Source organism: Amblyomma americanum, chromosome 1 (genome assembly GCF_052857255.1).
Source record: "Amblyomma americanum isolate KBUSLIRL-KWMA chromosome 1, ASM5285725v1, whole genome shotgun sequence".
Taxonomy (NCBI): domain Eukaryota; kingdom Metazoa; phylum Arthropoda; class Arachnida; order Ixodida; family Ixodidae; genus Amblyomma; species Amblyomma americanum.
In genome coordinates, this window is record NC_135497.1 from 56480231 (window position 1) to 56499629 (window position 19399).

Consider the following 19399-nt stretch of genomic DNA (forward strand, 5'->3'; position numbering starts at 1 on the left):
GCATCGCAGGACAAGCGCAGGCGTCGCTTCACCAGTTTGTGGCGAAATCGGGATCAGTCATTCCTGCATAGAACCCCATGTCTTCAAATTAACTGGTCTGGTGCAGGCCGCCACTTTAAATTATCCGGCCAAATTGGTATTAGAAATTAAGGGATTACAGGAATTCTTCAAATTATCCGAGATTTCAAATTAACCGAGTTTGGATTATTGAGGTTTTACTGTATGTGTAATGTTGCAGTTGCAATGCCAGCAGTCAGAGGCAAGTGGAGATTAAATGTGATAAAACAGAGCACCTTCCTGCCTTCCACACTCGTGTGCAGCTGGCTGACTAGCATGGTTACCAACAAATGGAGCTACCAATGGTCCTATGACAATTTTAAGGATTCCAGGGAATTTGCGAAAATGCATGCAGTTGTTTTCTCTTGACATCAAGGAATGCAATAATGGTTACTGAAAGTTGGCTCTCGCACTGTCTATCACTTACCCTCAAAAGTGACCGTCAGTACATCAAGCTGGGAAATCTGTGCATAATTTGAATTTTCGTGAGTGGAACAAATTTGCTTGCAAATTAATGATTTTTTTCTTTGAGACATGGAGCTCCACGCATCCTGGTGGGAACAACCACCGGCACGGGGCACAATTTACCCGACACTCGGCCGAAACTACCATAGACACTGCAGATAGATCACGCCCCAAATTTCAGATGGCCACTTTTGTAAAAAGAAAAGGTCGATTTATGCGCTACAGTATACAGTAAGTGATGCTATATAGTATTAGCAATAATAGTTCATAGTCTTTCTCAAGGGTGTCAGTTTTTTTTGCCGGATTATCCTTGCTGTTCTCATTTGGTCATGCTCATTAGGCCTTTCTCTTACAATGCTGCAGACAAGACATTGTGGGCAGATGAGTATGCCAATACTATCTGTAGTTTTGGCATTTTGATGTTGAGACAGGCAAATTTTATTGACTCATTAAGTAAACTTAAATTCTCTCTTTCTCCTTCTTGTCTTTCAGATGCAACTGTGCAAGAAAGAAAGCCTTAAGGAATGGTTGCATGATCACTCCACTTTTCGGAACTATGAGTCAGTCCTTGACATATTCAACCAAATTGTCAGCGCTGTTGAGTACGTCCATGATAATGGCTTGATCCACAGAGACCTCAAGGTGTGTTTACACTGCAGGAGCATTTCTTTCTTCATGTTTCTTACTGAAGCTGGCTTGTGTTGTCAAGGGACTGCATTCTGATCGCAAAGAGACCACTCTCCCTGAATATTAAGCTTTTAGTAGCTAGAAGAGACCAAAAAATGTAATGCAGGTGTTGGAATTACCGGCTGATTTTGCAGGTAAAATGCCTGCATTCACATTGATTTTTGGGTTCATATCTTAAGAGGATGCTAGACCCCTTTGCATTTAAAGTCGGTGGCAACCTGTCCGTTTTCGTAACGACATCACGAGTTTGAATGGACTGGTGGGACGGTCTCCAGATGAAATTTTTCTTTCCAATAAATGCCTCTTTTTGCTGCCACACAAACGTCAACTTGGCCAGAAAGAGCTAGGGAATCAATTTTTAGTGATAACAATAATTGGATAGAGTTATCCTCAGTGTCACTTTAATACCCCTGTCACACGGACACTGTAAAGGTACTTTGAACTAATGCTCCATTACTCTAAGGACGAACGCGCGCTGCCACACGGACGTGCCAAAGGACACCTAGCTCAAAGGAGCTTCGAAACAAGGCAGCTCGAGTTCGTCCTTTGAGGCTTCAAGGGAGTACTCTCTCTCCCAGCGAGTTAACAGCATAAATAAATTGAGAAAAGAAACGTTCAATTTTAATTTTATAAATTCACTTCATAAGATTAGTGGTGTTTTAAAATATAAGATCATTTGTTTTGTGGCAGTCTCACCACGCCATACTCTCGATCCAGATATACGAGCGTCACGGTAGCCACGGTAAATATGCCGCCATGTCGGTCATGTTGTTTGTTGCTTTAACATAATACGGTTATAAAACTAATTTACTAAAAAAATGTGACATTTCTGTATTTACATGTCCAGTGAGGTTTGCAATTTTAATAACGCTTTTCGCCGATGAGGGCACTAAAAACTTCTTGCGAAGGTCGTTCCGTGACCGTGTAGCACGGACGAATTCCCTTGAAGTAGTGCTCCTTTGGGAGCGTAAAGAAGCATTAGTTCAAAGTGCCTTTAGAGTGCCCGTGTGACAGGGGTATAAGTATAGGTAATGTTCTTTCTGCTGGACAAACAGAAAACTTGTCCTCGAGCTTCTTTCAGAGAAGCTTTTTGTGTGCTGTTCACGCTGTGACTTTTCTTCACCATTCTTCCTTTTTTTATTTCAACTGGCACAGCCCTCCAACATCTTTTTTTCAATGGATGATGCAATCAAAGTTGGTGACTTTGGCTTGGTGACGGCATTGACTGGTGGCTCTGTAGTATCGACGCCTCTGAAGGCACCCTCAGAAGACATCTTCTCGAGCAAATCGGGACGCCTTACTGACCAAGTGGGCACACAGCTTTACATGAGCCCAGAGCAGGTAGGCTCACTGCATGGTTGTGCAGCTGTTCTTCCAGAGTTGTAATAATTTGGAGATTATTCCAGTTTTCCGGAGGTCTGCCATGGGTGTGGAATGGTTGGCACTGGTTACTGGAGTGCAGTTCTCAATTCTGGAATTGCATTTTTGCAGTGTTGTTTTGGGTAGAGGGGAGGGAATGGGATAGTAGTTGGAATGAAATTGGGCCTCTTTTCCTGGAACAGAAAAACAATGAGATGACTTTATTTCTAGACAAGTGTCTTCCAAACAGTGGCATGGACATTATTAAGCACCATGCAGCTTCTAAAATTAGTCTGCATTCTGAACTAAGGGTTTGCATTCAGTAATCGACACTTCGCAGTTCATACTAGTTTAGTATGTGCTGTTTTAGTTTAATATGTTCCATCTGAGTTTTCTGTGGGCTACATGGGACTCCTCGCTCCTGTCAGTTAAGTAGCTTTTTGTCTTTCTGACATTTCACGCGTCTTGTGCATTCTATTCATCTCTTACAACTGCTCCTTTAGAGGTGTCACTGTTATCCATCTTTGGCTAGTGAACATTGAACAGAGTACCATATTTTAAAGCGAAAGCTTTACTGGCCACGAACTTGCGATTTTGCCGTGGCAGTGCTCCGAGGAGGCACATGATGTCACAATGTGCGCCTCACCGCGGATATTTCTCTCTCTCTCGCTCCCTGGTCACTACTGCGCATGTGCCACCAGTAGCACCGAGCCACAGGTGTTCCACCGCTGCATAGCGCCGCGCCTTACTTCAAAATCCAACTTTCAATTTTCAGTTTTCTCTTTCTTCTTTCCTTCCCTCCTTTATCCCTTCCGTTACAGCGTGGTTCGGGTGTCCACCAAGATATGTGAGACAGTTACTCTGCCATTTCCTTTCCTCAAAAACCAAACAAAACAAGTGAGCCGGCGGCGTTCATAGAGTTGTTTGGCGTTGACTAATTTGCAAAGGCCGTTCAATTTCACGAAAGCAGAGGCGCACAACCGACTCCGTGGGTCAGTGGAGACATCAATCTCGCTTTCATATACGTGGTGTTGGTGTTCAACTGCAAAAGCCTGCTTTGATTGCGTTCCGCGCACTGGATAGGCAGCACGCCCTCCCGCCACCCTAGCGAGAGATTGATCACCAAGTGAACGCTGCGGCCTAGCTATTGCTGCAGTGCCGCATGTCAGCCACAATGCTGTCAGCGCTAATGCGTTCAGACCACATCTCTCTCTCACCACCGCCGCATGTATCAAAGCACGAATGAGGCGTCCGCATATCCAGGGAGCCATGGAGTTATGCGCCCTTCCTTTGCTCAAAGCCGTCACCATCTAGAACATTGTCAACGCCAACGCCAATGAACAAGTGAACGCCGACATCTTTCGCTTTGTATATCCTGGATTAGCAGCTAATCCACATTAATTTTTTCAATCTACAATTTGCACCTTCCCCCTGCAGATGCAGTTCTTCCAAAAAAGAATCACACATACGTAACCACCCACTCTTTTCTTTCTCTTTCTACCTTCCCAACTCCCCTTATGCCCTGAGGCAATAAATAACATTATCAAAAAAAAGTCACACCATTGTATAAGATGCTCATGTTAATTTGGTAAGCGCTGTAAGAACATGCTGAGGGTCCTTTTGTTAGAGAGTGCAGTGGTGATACATGCTTGCGGTTGTCGCTGTGCATAGATGATCCTCATGCCTTCTTCCAATAGTCTTCCTTTTTTGCTGGCTTCAGCGACCAGAGGGCTCTTGTGGCTTTGTGCCAGTCCTAGATCATTTTTTCGTTCACGTCAAACTGCCTGCCTGCTGCCTGGTTCTCGTTCTCTAGCATTTATTGAACAGCGCAAATTTTTCATTGGGGCTCCTTCTCCTCACATTCAGAATCATGTTGAACAAGAATAGTGCACAACATGTGCAACATGTGCACAACAGATGCTGATGGAACTGGTACCAGAGTCGAAACTACCCGCAAGAGCATTTTAAAAATACAGTGGACTCCTGTTAAGATGAACTTGGTTAAGACAAATTCTCAGATAAGATGAACGTGAGACCATTTGGTTGGCTCCCTATAGGATTCAGTGTAAAAAAAATCCGCTTAATTTGCTTGTTTCGCGCATGCTTAGGTTAAGACTAACTTTCACCGTGACCGGGAGCCTGCGCAGTGGCACTCGCAGGGCATCTGCGCGGCACTGTCAAGCAAAGGAAAGAAAATGTAAAGCACTTCCACGCAAGAATGCGCACCCCTGCAAGATAGCTTCTGTGCAACTTTGCACAGTTGTGCAGGGAAGCTATCTTGTGAGGAAGATTTCTTGTGGATGCGGAAAGGGCACGTTACCTTCACTCCTGCCTACGTGTGGTGCAGGGATGCCAAATCTTGGTATCTTGCGTGCCTCACGTTTCCCACGTCTCAGGTGTGCTAAAAGGTGCATAGGTGCGGAGCGCACCTGCTCGTCGACTTGGGGCCTAAACAGTTGCAGGCCGAATTTTCAGCTCACATGGTGTTGCAGTAAGCGTTATCACGGCTTAGAGATGGCCAGATATCGTCATCACATGGGGTATTGCCTGCGGCGGTCGAAAAGACATACGGTGCACCTGCTTGTAGAGTCCATAACAGCTACTCTGTTGAAGAAGCGAGATAAGATAGAGATGTATGATTACCCAGCTGGGCACCTTCAGGGAGCTCGGAGCCTCAAAAATGCAAATAAGGAGCAAAAAGAAAATAAAATAAAAACACATATAGCAATCACTGCAGAAGAGAGAGCAAAAAAGAGACGATGAAAAATTTAAACTAGACCAAACCTGTCTTTAGGTAGGATAATGTGACTTTGTCTCATGCCCTCACTGTATAGCTCACCTAAGGGGAGACGCGGGTCATGAAATGAACATTTTTATTATTAAAGATATCATAATGAAATTATATGTGTATGAGTTTCTTTTTCCTGCTTTCAAAAATATGATTAGTTTCAGTATATCTCAATTAGTTCCCATGTTAATGAAAATAGCTTAGGCCTAATTGGGTAAATTCTTACGGGTCAACAACACACTTTCTTCCTAAATTTTTTGGTTTCGATTGAAATAGGGCTGTAGCCAAACACCTGCCATCTGGAGCTATGCTAACTATATTGCTGTTGAAGTACATCATCATATAAAAATGTTAAATACCTATTGTCGAAGCATCATAATAATGAAATATTATTAGATGACATTATGGTTCACAAAATTTAAAATGTTTGACTCAGTTGAACAGAAACAGCATAGCTCCACAGTTTAGCTTTTTCTGAATTCAGCGCTATAAGAATAATTGAAATTACAGTATAAAAACATAATAAACACTTCCGTAAAGCCGGTCACGTTGACAGAAAACACGAAGGTGATAAAATAGCATTTGAAGTGCGTGCGCCAGCCATTCGGAGATCGTTTTCAAGGCCCCAGGAAAGAGTGGAATGCCGCCATTCCAAAAATATTTCACAGTAGTGAGTAATACCAAGAGGTGGGGAAGGGGTCCAGCTTTCAAAAAAACCAAGATGGCGGCCATAGGGACACGGTCGTCGGAAGCTACAGGCTTGAAGTCCTGCCACGTTTTGCGCTGAAACCGCCAGTTCCAGGCTTCGTAGGCGCAAAATATATAGATATTTTAGTATTTGGAGGTCGAACTTAGACCTTGAAACTTTTTAGCCAGGAACTTGAGTGTATTGATCTCGAATATGCCACTTTTTCATAATCAAAATTTTCGCATTTTTTTTTTTTTCATTTCAAGACCCGCCTCTCTTCTTAATGCATATTGCCATATATGTTCCATTTACAATTATCTTCTGATTGCAAGGCATTTTTATTCATTGTTTTCATGTAACACATATTTGGACATGCATAGCGTAGTAGTAAGTGGTTTATTAAAATAGTAATAAAAGGAAGGAAAAGATTTTTGCTAGCTCCGGCATCTGCCATTGATACTGAAGCACCTGGGCTGGGGCAGCGGAAAAGAAGGATAGCAGGCAGAATGGAGAAATGAAATGAAAGAGGTGAGGGAACAGGAAGAGAGGATAGGGGGAGAAGTAATATGTACAAACTATTTACACAATAAGAAATGTGTCCAGGTTGTGCACGTGATTAGTTCATGATGGAGGTATAAAAACACACGCACAACACTAGTATGTTGACTACAACTGGATTGGGCCATCCAGTTGTTACTCGTCCAAGGTAGCACTCGCGGAGCGTTTGGTCACTGCACGTAACTACATAGCAGAGAACAGACGGGATGTCAAGCCTGTCTGTTCGAGGAATGCACAGAGGCTCTCCAAGATTCGATCACGGGTGTGCGCAATGCCCTGCAGCCACAATAGCGCCTTGAGGGAGTCTGTTAGTATGCATAGCGTGCTCAGATATCTTTATTTTGGGGGCGAAAACGTGAAACAGCGTTGTATGGCCATATGGTATTTTTCTGCCAATCAAAGCTCCTGTTTTGGCTTGCCAGCCACTCTGTAGTTGCCGCGGCCAGAACTATGCCTTTCTTTTTTTAGTTTTTCATTAGTGACCTTGTTTATTCTCGATAGACTGTCTTCCGTGACTAAAAAGCGCGTAAAACACTTTCTTTTTTAACGTGGGCGTTCACTTCGCGTTCGGTTTTTTGCCCGCACTGCGGCCGCGTCTTGAGAAGAGCGTTCATAGACGCCTTCGACGGCAAATGTGTGCCACCGCCTCGTGAAAAGAATTAATTTTCTTCTTTTCTACTGCTCCGATAACAACCGAACTTGGCGAGAATATTCTTCATTAAACCAGCAATCCAAAACAACTCAAACTTAAAAACACAATTTTTTTCTGAAAATCTGTATTTTAGCCCCACATCCCCCCTTAAGTTAGGATAACTTCTGATCAGACAAACAAATTTTCATGGTCCATTCAAGTTTGTCTTACTCTTTCCTTAGTTGGCTGTGTTGGGAGTGAAAAATCCGGATTGGTCGAAAAGGTGGCTACGTCACATGTGGAGCTGCAGATTTAAAAAGTGATTAAAACATAAGAAAACTGGTGATTAGAAGGTCACAACATGACTTAAATGTCATTAAGACTTGAAAAATATAAAGTAAATGTATTGCGCTGAAAAGAAAATGTGCATAATTAGTCGCAAATTGAACCCTTGACCCTTGGGTTACGGGTCAGACATTTTTTAGTACTGTTGACCTTATGCAAGGTCTTGGGCAGGAGTGGGTGGCCATGACCATACAGAATATATACATGACACTAGCTAGGCCATGCAGGTATGTTTGTATGGCTTGGTTAAAGCAGTGCTTTATATGTATGTCATGCAGTCTTTCATATAATGATTGTGAAAGAGGAAGCAGTGTCCGGGTCTACATGAACCGCTAAAGGGACCCATTAATGCTGTTGCGTCGTCCCCTTGATGGCGGAGCTTAAATGTCCCCAACACTTTTTTTTTGTGAAAAGATGACGTCCATTTGTCTGATTTTGATTCGGACAATGATGACTTCTCCGCCCAGCCTGGACTACCGACAGGTGCCGATCTGTAACTTTCGTTTCTGCGGTTGTCGAGGCGAATCGCTGTTTTCAGAACCCCCCAGAAAGCACCGAGCCTGTTCTGATCGATTCTATGCCACCAGTGGAGTAGATGATCGAGTTTTTTCTGACATGGCCCAGGATCGACCTGGACACTGCACTGCTGAGTAGGCACCGAAAGTGCTTTGCCCGAGCAACTGATTTTTTTTTTACATGATTGGAAAATTTAGCATCAAGAGTTCTATAACTTACTCATTTCTGACATAGTAACCCCTAAAATTCTAGATTTTTTATTCTCCTGTTTTCTGGCTAATTATATTTAATATTTTTGTGAATTTTTGTGCGAGTTTCTCAAATTTTGCCCAAGATTTTCTCTTTGTTACCAGTACATATCTTGTCTTTTTTCCTCTTTATGTCATTAAAAAAGAGGTTTTATAGCTACACTGCGGTGTGTTGCAGTGAAGTAAAGTTTTTTAATTTACGGGAGAAAAAAGTTTTTGCGTGCACTGCCCTGAAATCGCCTGTTTTCTGGCGGTAGCAAAAGAGTTATAGGAAGTGTGCTGTACTGCCTGCAACACTCCTGTTTAGCAGCATGCATTGGTGGCCTTTGTCAGCGTGTTTAATTGGAGGACCTGGTTCTTCTCTCTTTTGTAGATTGATGGTCTGAAATACAACCAGTCAGTAGATATCTTTTCTCTGGGGCTGATCTTTTTTGAGCTCCTATGGCCTTTTTCAACTCAGATGGAGAGAATACAGGTGAGTTTGCATTTTGCAGCTTTAGAGTTGGTGCGCTAGACAGTGTTTATAATGAAATCGAAAACAACAAGTTATGCGTTACATTGAATACGTTCAGCTGTATGAAAGTCATGAATGTGAAGTATATCACTTATAGTATATTGCTTATATGCTATCAATCACGCCACCGTGTGATTGATAGCATGCAGGCCAACATTCACCGACAGTGGGCCATGCTCTTGGGAAGAAAGGAATGTGACGCATGCTGATGCAAATGGCATGTGTGGCTGCTGAAAACAATAACATTGGCTAACATTTGCTCAAGAGAAATTCCTTGGAAAGACTACGAATCACAAATGTTTTACTTGCTACCAGAACTACTACTCCAAACATTACGAGCAGGGTTCTGCTTGCTTTAAATTATATGCTCACCGCAAAATATGCTGGTAGCATCAGTTATAGGTCGCAAAGTGAAATCATGGCAATTGAATTCCTGCCATGGTGCACGGAAGAATGAATGTGTACCAAATTTTGCATAGCTTAGTCACTTTTTTTTTCTTATTTGCATTTACGAGTGCTTAGTCCTTGCCTATGCTTTTGTTGTGCTCATGACCAGTTCTTCGTGGTTCTGCGAAGCATGCGAGTTGCTAGACCAGAACAGTGAATCTGAGACAGAATATTGATTTTTGTTGTTTGAAATTTGTTGGTAGTAAATTTCTATTTACTAAGAAAGCTATTATTTCTACCAAGCAGAAATGGTGTAAAGATGCTTCCTTGTTACACAAACTAAGTGCTCTTATAACAGAAAAAATACGCAGTTATAAGAACAGTGCCTGTTGGTTTGGCTGTTTTGAAATGTCTTGTGATCCATAGATTGATTCACCTTTGAGAGTGCAAGGCACGTGAAATTTCCCTGAGAAAACTAAGGGGCAGGGCTTGTTGTAATCATTTTTGGGGCATTCGTTGCTGTACAATTGTATTGCAAATTACTGCACGTTGTAATAGCTGTAATTTATACAAGCAAATGGTTGCCTGGATTGGGTCCATGAACCAACTTCACCTTGCGCTGAAGAAAGCTTCAAAGCTCTTTTAATTTTTGCAGTATGTGTACCATTTTCATTTTGCAGCAAGGCAATTTGCTGATACTTACAGCAGCAAGTGTCAGCAATTCAGTTTTATTTTTATCGGGCAAGTCGGTTTTATCAGGTTTTATCATTGCAGGTACTACTGAATGCCAAGAAGCTGAATTTCCCATCTCAGTTTGTCAAGCAATATAAAGCTGAGGTAATAGTTGCTTTTGAGTGTTGTGCATGCATGTGGACATTAGATCTTTTTTTCACAATTATTAAGTGGAATTAAAGCGTGCTTGGTGCAGCAGAAGTTAAGAGTGAAGTTCTGTCCATTATTCTGCAGCGCCGGTCCTGTTTGCTCCCTTTGTCACTGCGCTGTTATTCTCAGTCAGTATGTACCAACTATCTGAACTTGCCGTCTTACTGAAGCAGATACAGTCGCTGCCAAATATATCGAATTTGAAGGGGATCTCGAAATAGTTTGATATATCAATAATTCAGCATGAGGGGCGCACTTAGTGAAGGACTCCGGCATTATTTTTACCACCTGGGATCTCTCTAGCGCATGTCTCTCTTCAGGGCGTTAAACTCCACATACCAATAGCAATACGATAGTTCAGCATGTAAAAATGGCAACAGATAGGCATATCTGTAACCTAGAACCACGAAGTGGTTCTCCGCTTGCTGGATATCGCTAGGCCTAGCTCGTTTTGAATTGAAGCTGCAGTGGATGTGCTTTGGAACTAGCCGCCCCCTATCCTAAAGAGTTCTAAACCTCTTGCCGGTACACTGTAAACACAATAATATCTCATTAAAGTTAAGGTACAGTTGATTTCTGCGGTGCCTTCAGCTGCGGAGCGAGCGAAGCAGGCCACACAAGAGCTGCCACAAGAAAACTATTGCGCCGAATGCCGGCTTCCCCACATGAGAGCGGTGCAGCTTTGATAATACCTAGGTATGCCAGGCTGAAGGCTATCAACAACCATACCCCGTTCTCACGTCGTGCTGAGGTTTTACAGTGTTTTCACATGGCTAGCGCTCCCAGTAGGTGTCCAAGGCTGCGCTGCCAACCTGGCTTTACCCGTAAAAAGTGATCAGGGGAGTGCTGGTAGGAGAAGTGCTACATGAAGTGTGTAGCGTGCAGTTCGATAGTTTGTTAAATGCAAATAGTGGTATACTTTTGCACGGGATTTTCTAGGGGATGTTTTGACTATTCAATATAAACAAGAATTCAATATATTCGGGATCGACTGTATCATTTTCAGTTGCATTCCATTGTTTTTGTTTTTTTTTTCATTGCGCATTTTATTGTGAATGTGTGCTCTAGTGCCATCACCTAGTGCAGCCATTAGGTATGACAGAGCAGGAAAAGACATTTTCTTTTTGCACAGTCAAGTGTTACTGCTTTGGTTCGTATAGAAAATTTGAGTTGGCTTTTTTTGGTCATTCTGAAAATAACGAGTAGCTAGTGCTTTAGGGCTGGAAGGAAGTGAGCATTGCACTAGCAACAGCCTTGTTATCGTCACCAGCATGTTATACGACTTGTATGGAGCAACCATAATTAGTTTGGTCGTGTACAGCTTTTGTCAAAAATATACAGCCCTTTGCACCAGTGTGCAGACTGAGCAGCTGTGGGCCAGCGTGCTCCAACAGTATCAAGGGTGAGAGCAGTAGTCTGTCTTGCTCTTGGGTGCCTGAAGAAGACCAAGTTGCGCTGGCTGCATGGCAACAAGTATGGTATTCATGTTGCTACTTCTTGGCTCCTCAATGTGAGGTTGCTTGCATCTCTTAAAGGCACAGCATCACTCTTTTTGGGCACTCCAAATGTGGTGCACGCTGCTCAAGTGGCGAAGTTCTTGTGGCCGCTCAAGGATAAGCCGTGAAAATTCTTCCGCTTTACCACGGCCTGTGCAGAAGTGTTGTCGGATGTTCTGTCTGTGAAAAGGCCGCAAACCTGCTTTGCGCTTTGCAGTGAAGCATGTGCTTCATCGTGCACATGATTCTTTTTACAGTTAAACCTTGATGTAACGAATGCAGATATTACGAATTATTGGCTATATCAAACTCTTTGTAAATATTTTTAATCAACACATGCAATTTTCACTTGATATATTGAACGTGGTTGGCCCCAAAAGGGATATTTCGAATCCCCCAGCAGCAAGTGGCACCCGCTTGGATGGCAGGTGGCAAGCTTCGCCGCATTACACAAGCGACTGGTGATGGTGTGGCAAGCGTTCTTGCCAAGGTTCGCACTTTTATCTCATGCTAGTGTGAAATCTCACACTTTCCAACAGCTCCACGGAAAATAGAGCAGCGTGGAGGGTTGGTAGCCAGGCGGTCAGTATGTGTTGCACCTCTCACACCCATTGAAAACACCCCGGAAGCAGCGGCATGGACAGTTGTACCATTGTAGTGACCATCCTGCACTCATATTGGCTGTCACAGAAGTGGTGAAAATGCCAATAGCTTTCGCTCTGACGTGCCATTTTCCACGGGACACAGTGTTGGAGCAGGGAAGCCACCCTAACTCTGGTTCCTGACTCGCTGGTGCTGCTGTGTGGTGAAGACAACTCAACTGGCACCCTGCTTTTTGTGGCCTGCAAAATCTCTGCAAGTGCCTTCGTAAACACCACTAAAACTTGAAAAAGGTCTCCCCAGTTCTGCACTGCTTTTGCGCGCGTTTTTCACGAAATTTTATGTTATGAATTTCGGCTATATTGAACTATTTTAAGATTTTTTGCGTGTTTGCTATAATGAGGTTTGGCACTCATTTTCTGCACTTAGTGTTAGCTTCAAATCCAAAAATCTGCAAAATTTGGATTGGAAATTCATTAAAATTGACTTTGTCGTGGTCACTCTAGCTTTTGGCCCATGCTTACTTTTTAAAAATTGCAAAGCCACCTGCACAAGATGCCTCAAGTAGCAGGCAACATGTTTCACAGTCCATGCACACCACATTTTTTTTCACTACCTGGGGGCCACAAGGATGAAAACAAGCACCTGTTTGAGTAGAACAAACCTTTTTTTTTTAAGTATTACAGGGGCATTGACGTTGGTGAAAGTAGTTTTTTATGACTTCAGTCCTTTAACATCTTAACTCTTACCACAACTTTTCATTGTGCTGCAAACATTGCTACGCTGCTCAAAATGAAATGACATGGAAGTACTGCAAATAGTACAAGTAAATATATAAGGATGACTTTTACATATTGAATTAACAGATTGCAGCATATCTCTAATGCAGGGTGCGGGAGTTCCTTTTTGCTATTTTTGCAGCCCTGCAGAATTCTATCTAAAACATTGCCTTAGCGGTGTCCATTGAAGTTTACCATCGGCGAGAAAAGTTGACTTCTTAAAAAGGAACTAATGTATGTTCACCAAAGGTAAAGTGTGTGCGACACAATCATGTTCAAGGAGTGCTGCTGTGAAGCTAAGAAAATGAAAATTTAAGTTCGCAAAACATGGTTTGGAGCGAACAGAGTGCAGGAAAGAGCGTAAAAGAATCGTGTATGCTGGTGCGCATTACAAACCACAAAGTGGGCTTCAAACCTTTTCATTGCAGGCGGTGCCTGTAAAAACTTATCTTCGCTGCTTTAGTTCCTTTATTCGCAGGCCACGGTGATGCGAAAAAATTTTCACGGCTTATTCTTGAGCTGTCGCAACAACTTGGCCATTCGCGCAATGCATGCAGGTTTCAGAGCACCCAACAAGAGTGACGCATCCTGCTGAACAAAAGTGATGCTGTGCCTTTGATAGATGCAGGTGCCCTTGCACAGAGGTGCCGTGAAGGAAGTGATAATGCAAATTTTGCACTTGCTGTCCTGCAGCCAGCTCAACTCTGTCTTCCTTAGGCACCCAAGAGTAAGGGAAACCATCGCCCTCGCCTTATATACCCCTGGAGCAAGCGCGCTTAGGTGACAGGATTGCTGCTACCCATCCCCACAGCAGCTCCACACGGGGGCGGGCTGAGCTGGATATTTTTTACAAGGACTGTACAAGTAATGCTTTGCTTGGCAACAGCAGCCTGTAAAATTATAGATAAGGGGCCGAATGTTTTGATGCACAGTTTTTTTTTCATTGATGCTTGCCATTTTTATTTCTAATTATTTTGTTCCATGCGCAAGTCTCACATTTATTTACGTTACAGCCTTTGGTCTTAGCGGCCTGTGTGGAACAGCTTAGGTAATGCTGGCGAATTTAATAGGAAGGCTTCTATTATTGGCATGATGCAGTGTCAATAGCTATAGTTGGTGGCCTTCAGCGCTGTCATGTTGATGAAAGAGCATTGTGTGTCTGGCATGTTGGCATTATGTGCGAAGTACAGGGTGCAAAACCTCTATCTCTGGAATGCATAGCTGTTCAGGTGTCACAACCCAGCGTAACCGCGTGGTAGGTCTCCACTCAGTAAGCCATTGCAACATCTCCCTGTGTGTTTGGGTTCGATTCCAAGTGTCACTGGGTGCCCACCGGTACAAGCTTTCTCCTGGCCTGATGCTTGGCTTTTTTAGAGGTAGCTTGGGAAAATTAAGTTTTATTCTTTGGCTCTGCATCATGCAGACCAAACATGTTAGTCATGGTGCTTGTTTACCAAAGCTGCCCTTGCATCATTGAAATCATGTCATCGTCATCATAATCCAACTCTGTACAGTTGCATTGAGGAAGGAATAAAATAAGGTGCTCCAAGCCATCGTTGTCACACTGAATGAACAGTATAGTACTACTGTTGTGCGATTGTGTCATTAGTGTATGGCAAGATAGCGGCTTGGGGCTTGTTCAATTAGTGAGCCCCTCATCTTTAGGTTCTCGTTCTAAGCAAAAGGTTAATGCATATATGCCCAGCATCCGACATGTAGGACAGAGCTTTATCTGAAGGCCGATTTGCCCCATGCCCGCTAAAAAAAAAAAGCCAAAAATGCGAAAGTGAAGCCTTATGAGGAGGCTCCATCGCACAAACATCGAAAAGACCATGACGAGCGTGCAGTTTCAGCGTGCTCCCGCCATTTTATTTGAACTCGCTGAGGAAATTTTTATTTCCGTGGGCTTAATTCGCGGGTATGTAGTCTGCAACTGAAACTGTTTATTCACAGAAACCCCCCAAACGTAATAAAAGCGAAAACGAATTTTTTTAGACTTATGAGGAGGCTCCATCGCACAAACATCGAAAAGAGCGTGCAGTTTCAGCGTGCTCCCGCTATTTTATTTGAACTCGCTGAGGAAATTTTTATTTCCGTGGGCTTTATTCGCGGCTATGTTGTCTGCAACTGAAACTGTTTATTCACGGAAACCCCCAAAATGTAATAAAAGCGAAAACGAATTTTTTTAGACTTATCTTTAGTGCACGTTTATATGTGGCACATACAAGGGATTATGGTAAAACTAATATTAAACAGTCAGTGCTTCTATAACTTGCTCATTTGACTTGCCTGAGTCAGAATCCGCTGTTCTTGTACCAAGTACGTGTCAGGTAATTTTGTGAATCTAGTCTCTTTTGTTTTTTTGTCATTAATTGGTATCTCTGATTTTGTCAATGCACTTTTGGAATGAAAATGGCTGGTGAGGTGTGACTAGTAACTCTTGCAGCAGTTGCCATGTATAAATCATGGTGTATAAATGCTGCTGTTATTTTTCTTTTACTGCAAAAGTTTGAGATCCTTTAGAATGTACTCAATAGATTGTCTTGGTCTTGGTGGCAGCTCATGGGCATGCAGTATCATCTAGCATCATCATTCAGCCAACCGTTCTACTTCTGCTATTTAACTCTTTCCTTACCTTTTCCTTGCCTTGGGGTAAATGACCCTTTTTTGTAGGTTTCAGTAGCTTTTTTTTGTAAATACTACTGCATTTAAATTTGAATGCAATACACGAAAAAAAAAGCTGAATAAATTTGCTTTTTAGGCATATAAAATTGAATAACTAATTGTATGTTGCAACAGAAAATTTTATTTGCCAAAATCAAGATTTTAGGCAAAAATTGAACAGAACTTTAAAGACACGCTTGTATCTAAAAAGAACAAAATTTTCTGAAATATGCAAAATGGTTCGTATTCTATTGGCCACTACCTGTCAAACTTCCGTTTTCAATAGTATTCTTGCTACAAAATAATAACTGGAAACCCTGTAGTTGGGCGCTGGAGCTTGGCCTCCTGTGTTCCAGGCTGGTTTCCTTCGTCGCTGATGTCAGAACTAAATCCTGACGAAATGGCAGTATCTTCAGAAACACTGCTGCTCGTGTCATCGATAAAATCGACCGCAGACAAAGCAGAGTCCTGAGATTTGCGATGTTTTAGAGTGCGCATCGCATGCAGAGGCTGTCAAGCAACTTTGACGCTGCCACGTCTTCGGAGTGCATTAAAAAAATGCCGCCTTGCAAGAAGTAGTAGTACATCAAAAACGAAATTTTATTTGTCTGATTACAAGCCAGATGATGCAGCGTGCCCTTAAGCAGTGCAGAAGGCTCTGAAGTTGGGCGGCAAAGTCGTCGTTGGCGAGCAATGAGTGCGGTACCACGTCTTCACAGTGCGTTAAAAAAATGCCACCTCATGAAAAAAAATAAAACTGCATCAGAAATGAAAATTCTGTTCATTGAATACAAGCTAGTGTCCAAGCACAAGCATGCATAATACTAGTGCTTAGACACTGTTTGTTTAGCAAATACTAGTCGTGCATTTTTCAATAATTACTGCATGTGGCAGTGCATGACTTATGCTGGTGCATAAAAGAAAAATATTGGCCTATTGAACCCTGCACAGCTATTTTTTTTTTTGGAAAGTCATCTTTAGTTATTTAGGCCAACTCCATGACCTCGAGTTAAGCAGTTCGTTTTGGTTATTATGCTTGATGGTTCAAATCAATGAAGGAAAAGGTCTGTGAAGATTAGGAATGGCACCCAGTAGACATTTTTACTCACTGCATTGAGCAGACAACGCTGATGAGTAGTTTTGCTGTTGGCGGAAAACGTTATGTTGAAAAGAAATCAATACTTACAAGATTTGGATTCCAGTAGTGTTGGATCATGCGAGATTGATTACTGCAGCTTAAAAAGTAAAAATTCCTGCGTCTTGAAAGTGTGATTTCTTTTTATGAAACATCCCTTGCATCTTGCGTGTTATTTTTTGCGCAGCCGTTTCTATAATGATCAAACTGTTTGAATTTGCAGTGCAAGCTCATAGAGCAGCTTCTCAGCCATGACAGTGAGAAGCGGCCATCTGCTCGAGATATCAGGCAGCATGCCCTCTTCCGAGCATTCCAGCCAAGTGATGAAATCGCCCATCGGGCCAGGCTACGTCGCCGCACCCTTTCTCATCGGCAGTCGTCTTCTCTGTCCGAGTAGCGACTCCTTCCATTCATGTCATTCAAACATTCCTTTGTGCATCAAGCTGATACTCGCCATCTGTACAGCCAACCTTCTGACTGTTTTCTTTGAGTTAACTTCTAAAGTGCTTGAATTTTTCATATTGCATAGTGATGGCCACATTGTTTATCTTGCTGCTCAAACATTTTTTTTTTGTTAGGGACCAGCATCAGAAGACAAGGGGGCGACGCTATATCATCCACAGCTTTCCCCTCAGATGCGGCAATACAGTCAAACCCAGATGCATCGAATTCAGATATTTCGAATTATTGGCTATGTAGAACATCTTATGATAGAACATCTTATGATAAGCAGTGGCTAGTTCAAAAGAACAGTCTACAGCGGCTTCGATTCGAATCAGGTTAAACTTACAAACACCTAGCGAGTAGTGTGCTACCAGCAGGTCGGCGGCCAGCGTTTGATATATCCGAGTTTGATATATCTGGGTTCAACTGTAAATCATTATTTTGTTCTTGGGGTGGACCAATACTAAATGTGCTCTCATCTGTTTTTTTTTTGTTATGGTGCTATTGAAATGGCATGCCTTTGAGAGGAATGTTAGCCTTGGTAAGTTTGCTGGCATTTGGGAATATCTTCATTGTTCTGCCTGTGGTCCGAGGTAAAAGTGGGGACCTTAAAGCTTTCATAGTACATGCAAAGAAGTGCTTTAGCAAGCATCTTTATGTAAATACTATGATGACATCTTTTGTTTTCATGCAGCAGAGCTGGCTGTGCTTTGTTGATTGTGTATTTATAGTTTTGTACAGGTCTGTACATATGTAAATAAAAGCCTGGTATTCATGATGCCACACAATGTGTGGTTTTCTTTGCTGTTGGAATTTACTTGGTTGTCAGTACATTGCTGCTAGTCTTGGAAATAAACTGCAGCACCACTTAGTGGAAAGTACCTCAAGCGTTCTCTATGACAGTACATATGAGTGGTTCCTTCCATTATATGTTAGGATTTGTTGGCAATGTGTTGTTGCTAAGATGTGTTGGTACATAAAATATACATGCGTGTCTGCACACTGCTTGGCACACTGGATATGCATTAAGCTTGAGTGGTGCATGGTGTTGTGCCTCAAATGGAAGTCAGCCTCATAGCATATGTAACAATGAAGGCAACTTCACAGCAAGTTTTCTAATTCATTTTTGGCACTATATATGCAAAGTATGGTAGGCAAAAAGCTCTGGGACACAGTGCTTATAATATACTTACTGTTCATTATTCGTGATTTGGTCATTACGATTTAAAATCAGGGCTGGGCATGATACTTGAAAAAAGTACGATACCTATCGATACCTCTTGCCCTCAAAAATAGTACTTCCGATACCGATACAAGATACCGAACCAAAATTGATTTCCGATACAGGTACTGTATACTGTACCGTCGATACTTCAACACAGCACTGAAATCGCCAATATTAGTAAAGCTGGTAATATGATTTGCCAAGTTAAAAATTTCTCCATGGTTTCTCTGAATTTTTAGTGTGTACGGTATAGCACACTGTAATTGAAAGGGCTAAAATGAATTCAACTGCATAGATTTCTTTAAGCTCCACCGTAAACTCAGCCATGGGGACATTGAAATGATTACTTTACTTCTATAAGCAGCCTGGCAAGATTTTTTTTAAAGCTAATGTTCTTCATGCGAACTGGTCTCCGAGCACTTGCCTACATGAATACACTTGAAACTGTATCTGATGCTCATTGTTTGTTACTGCAGTACTTAACATTGGTTCTGTCTCTGCCCTGTGCTAAAATGTGCAAACTCCATGCGCTTGGGAAGGCCGAACAGTTATTTCACCGATACAGTGTATTACAGACTTTCGAAGTTAACATTTTTCGTTAAAAGCTAGAAGGAAACCAACAAATAATAAAATGGCTAAAATTTTTAATCGGGCAAAACATAATTTGCTAATCTGTTATTTTGATGTTTTTTTTACTTAACGACATTAAGTAACTGCATTTCCTCAAACCGGTGATCAGATAGAGCTTCATGACGTGGTTGTGCTTTAACCAAAGCAATTTAAAAAACCCCATCTACAGGAGCCAGACGAGCATGTTGCCGTGTTGTATTTTATGAAGGTGTCTTTTGTCTACGGATCAGAGTGAAGCATAGCCATGTCCGACTCGAGCATCCTTGAGGTATAGTTAAGGAACTTGTTTCACTAGCACCTC

The 19399-nt window shown here is 42.3% G+C and overlaps 1 protein-coding gene across 1 annotated transcript in view; it reads left to right on the forward strand.

The window, feature by feature from the left end:
• The window catches only part of LOC144112840 (eukaryotic translation initiation factor 2-alpha kinase 3-like), a 76081-nt gene extending 57946 nt beyond the window's left edge, over positions 1-18135 (forward strand). The window contains exons 15-19 of the mRNA XM_077645653.1: positions 1015-1164; positions 2365-2550; positions 8716-8817; positions 10018-10080; positions 17023-18135. Of these exons, the coding sequence (XP_077501779.1) occupies positions 1015-1164; positions 2365-2550; positions 8716-8817; positions 10018-10080; positions 17023-17196 (675 nt within the window). The 3' untranslated portion in view covers positions 17197-18135. The remainder of the gene's footprint in view (positions 1-1014; positions 1165-2364; positions 2551-8715; positions 8818-10017; positions 10081-17022) is intronic.
• Positions 18136-19399: the final 1264 nt, after the last annotated feature.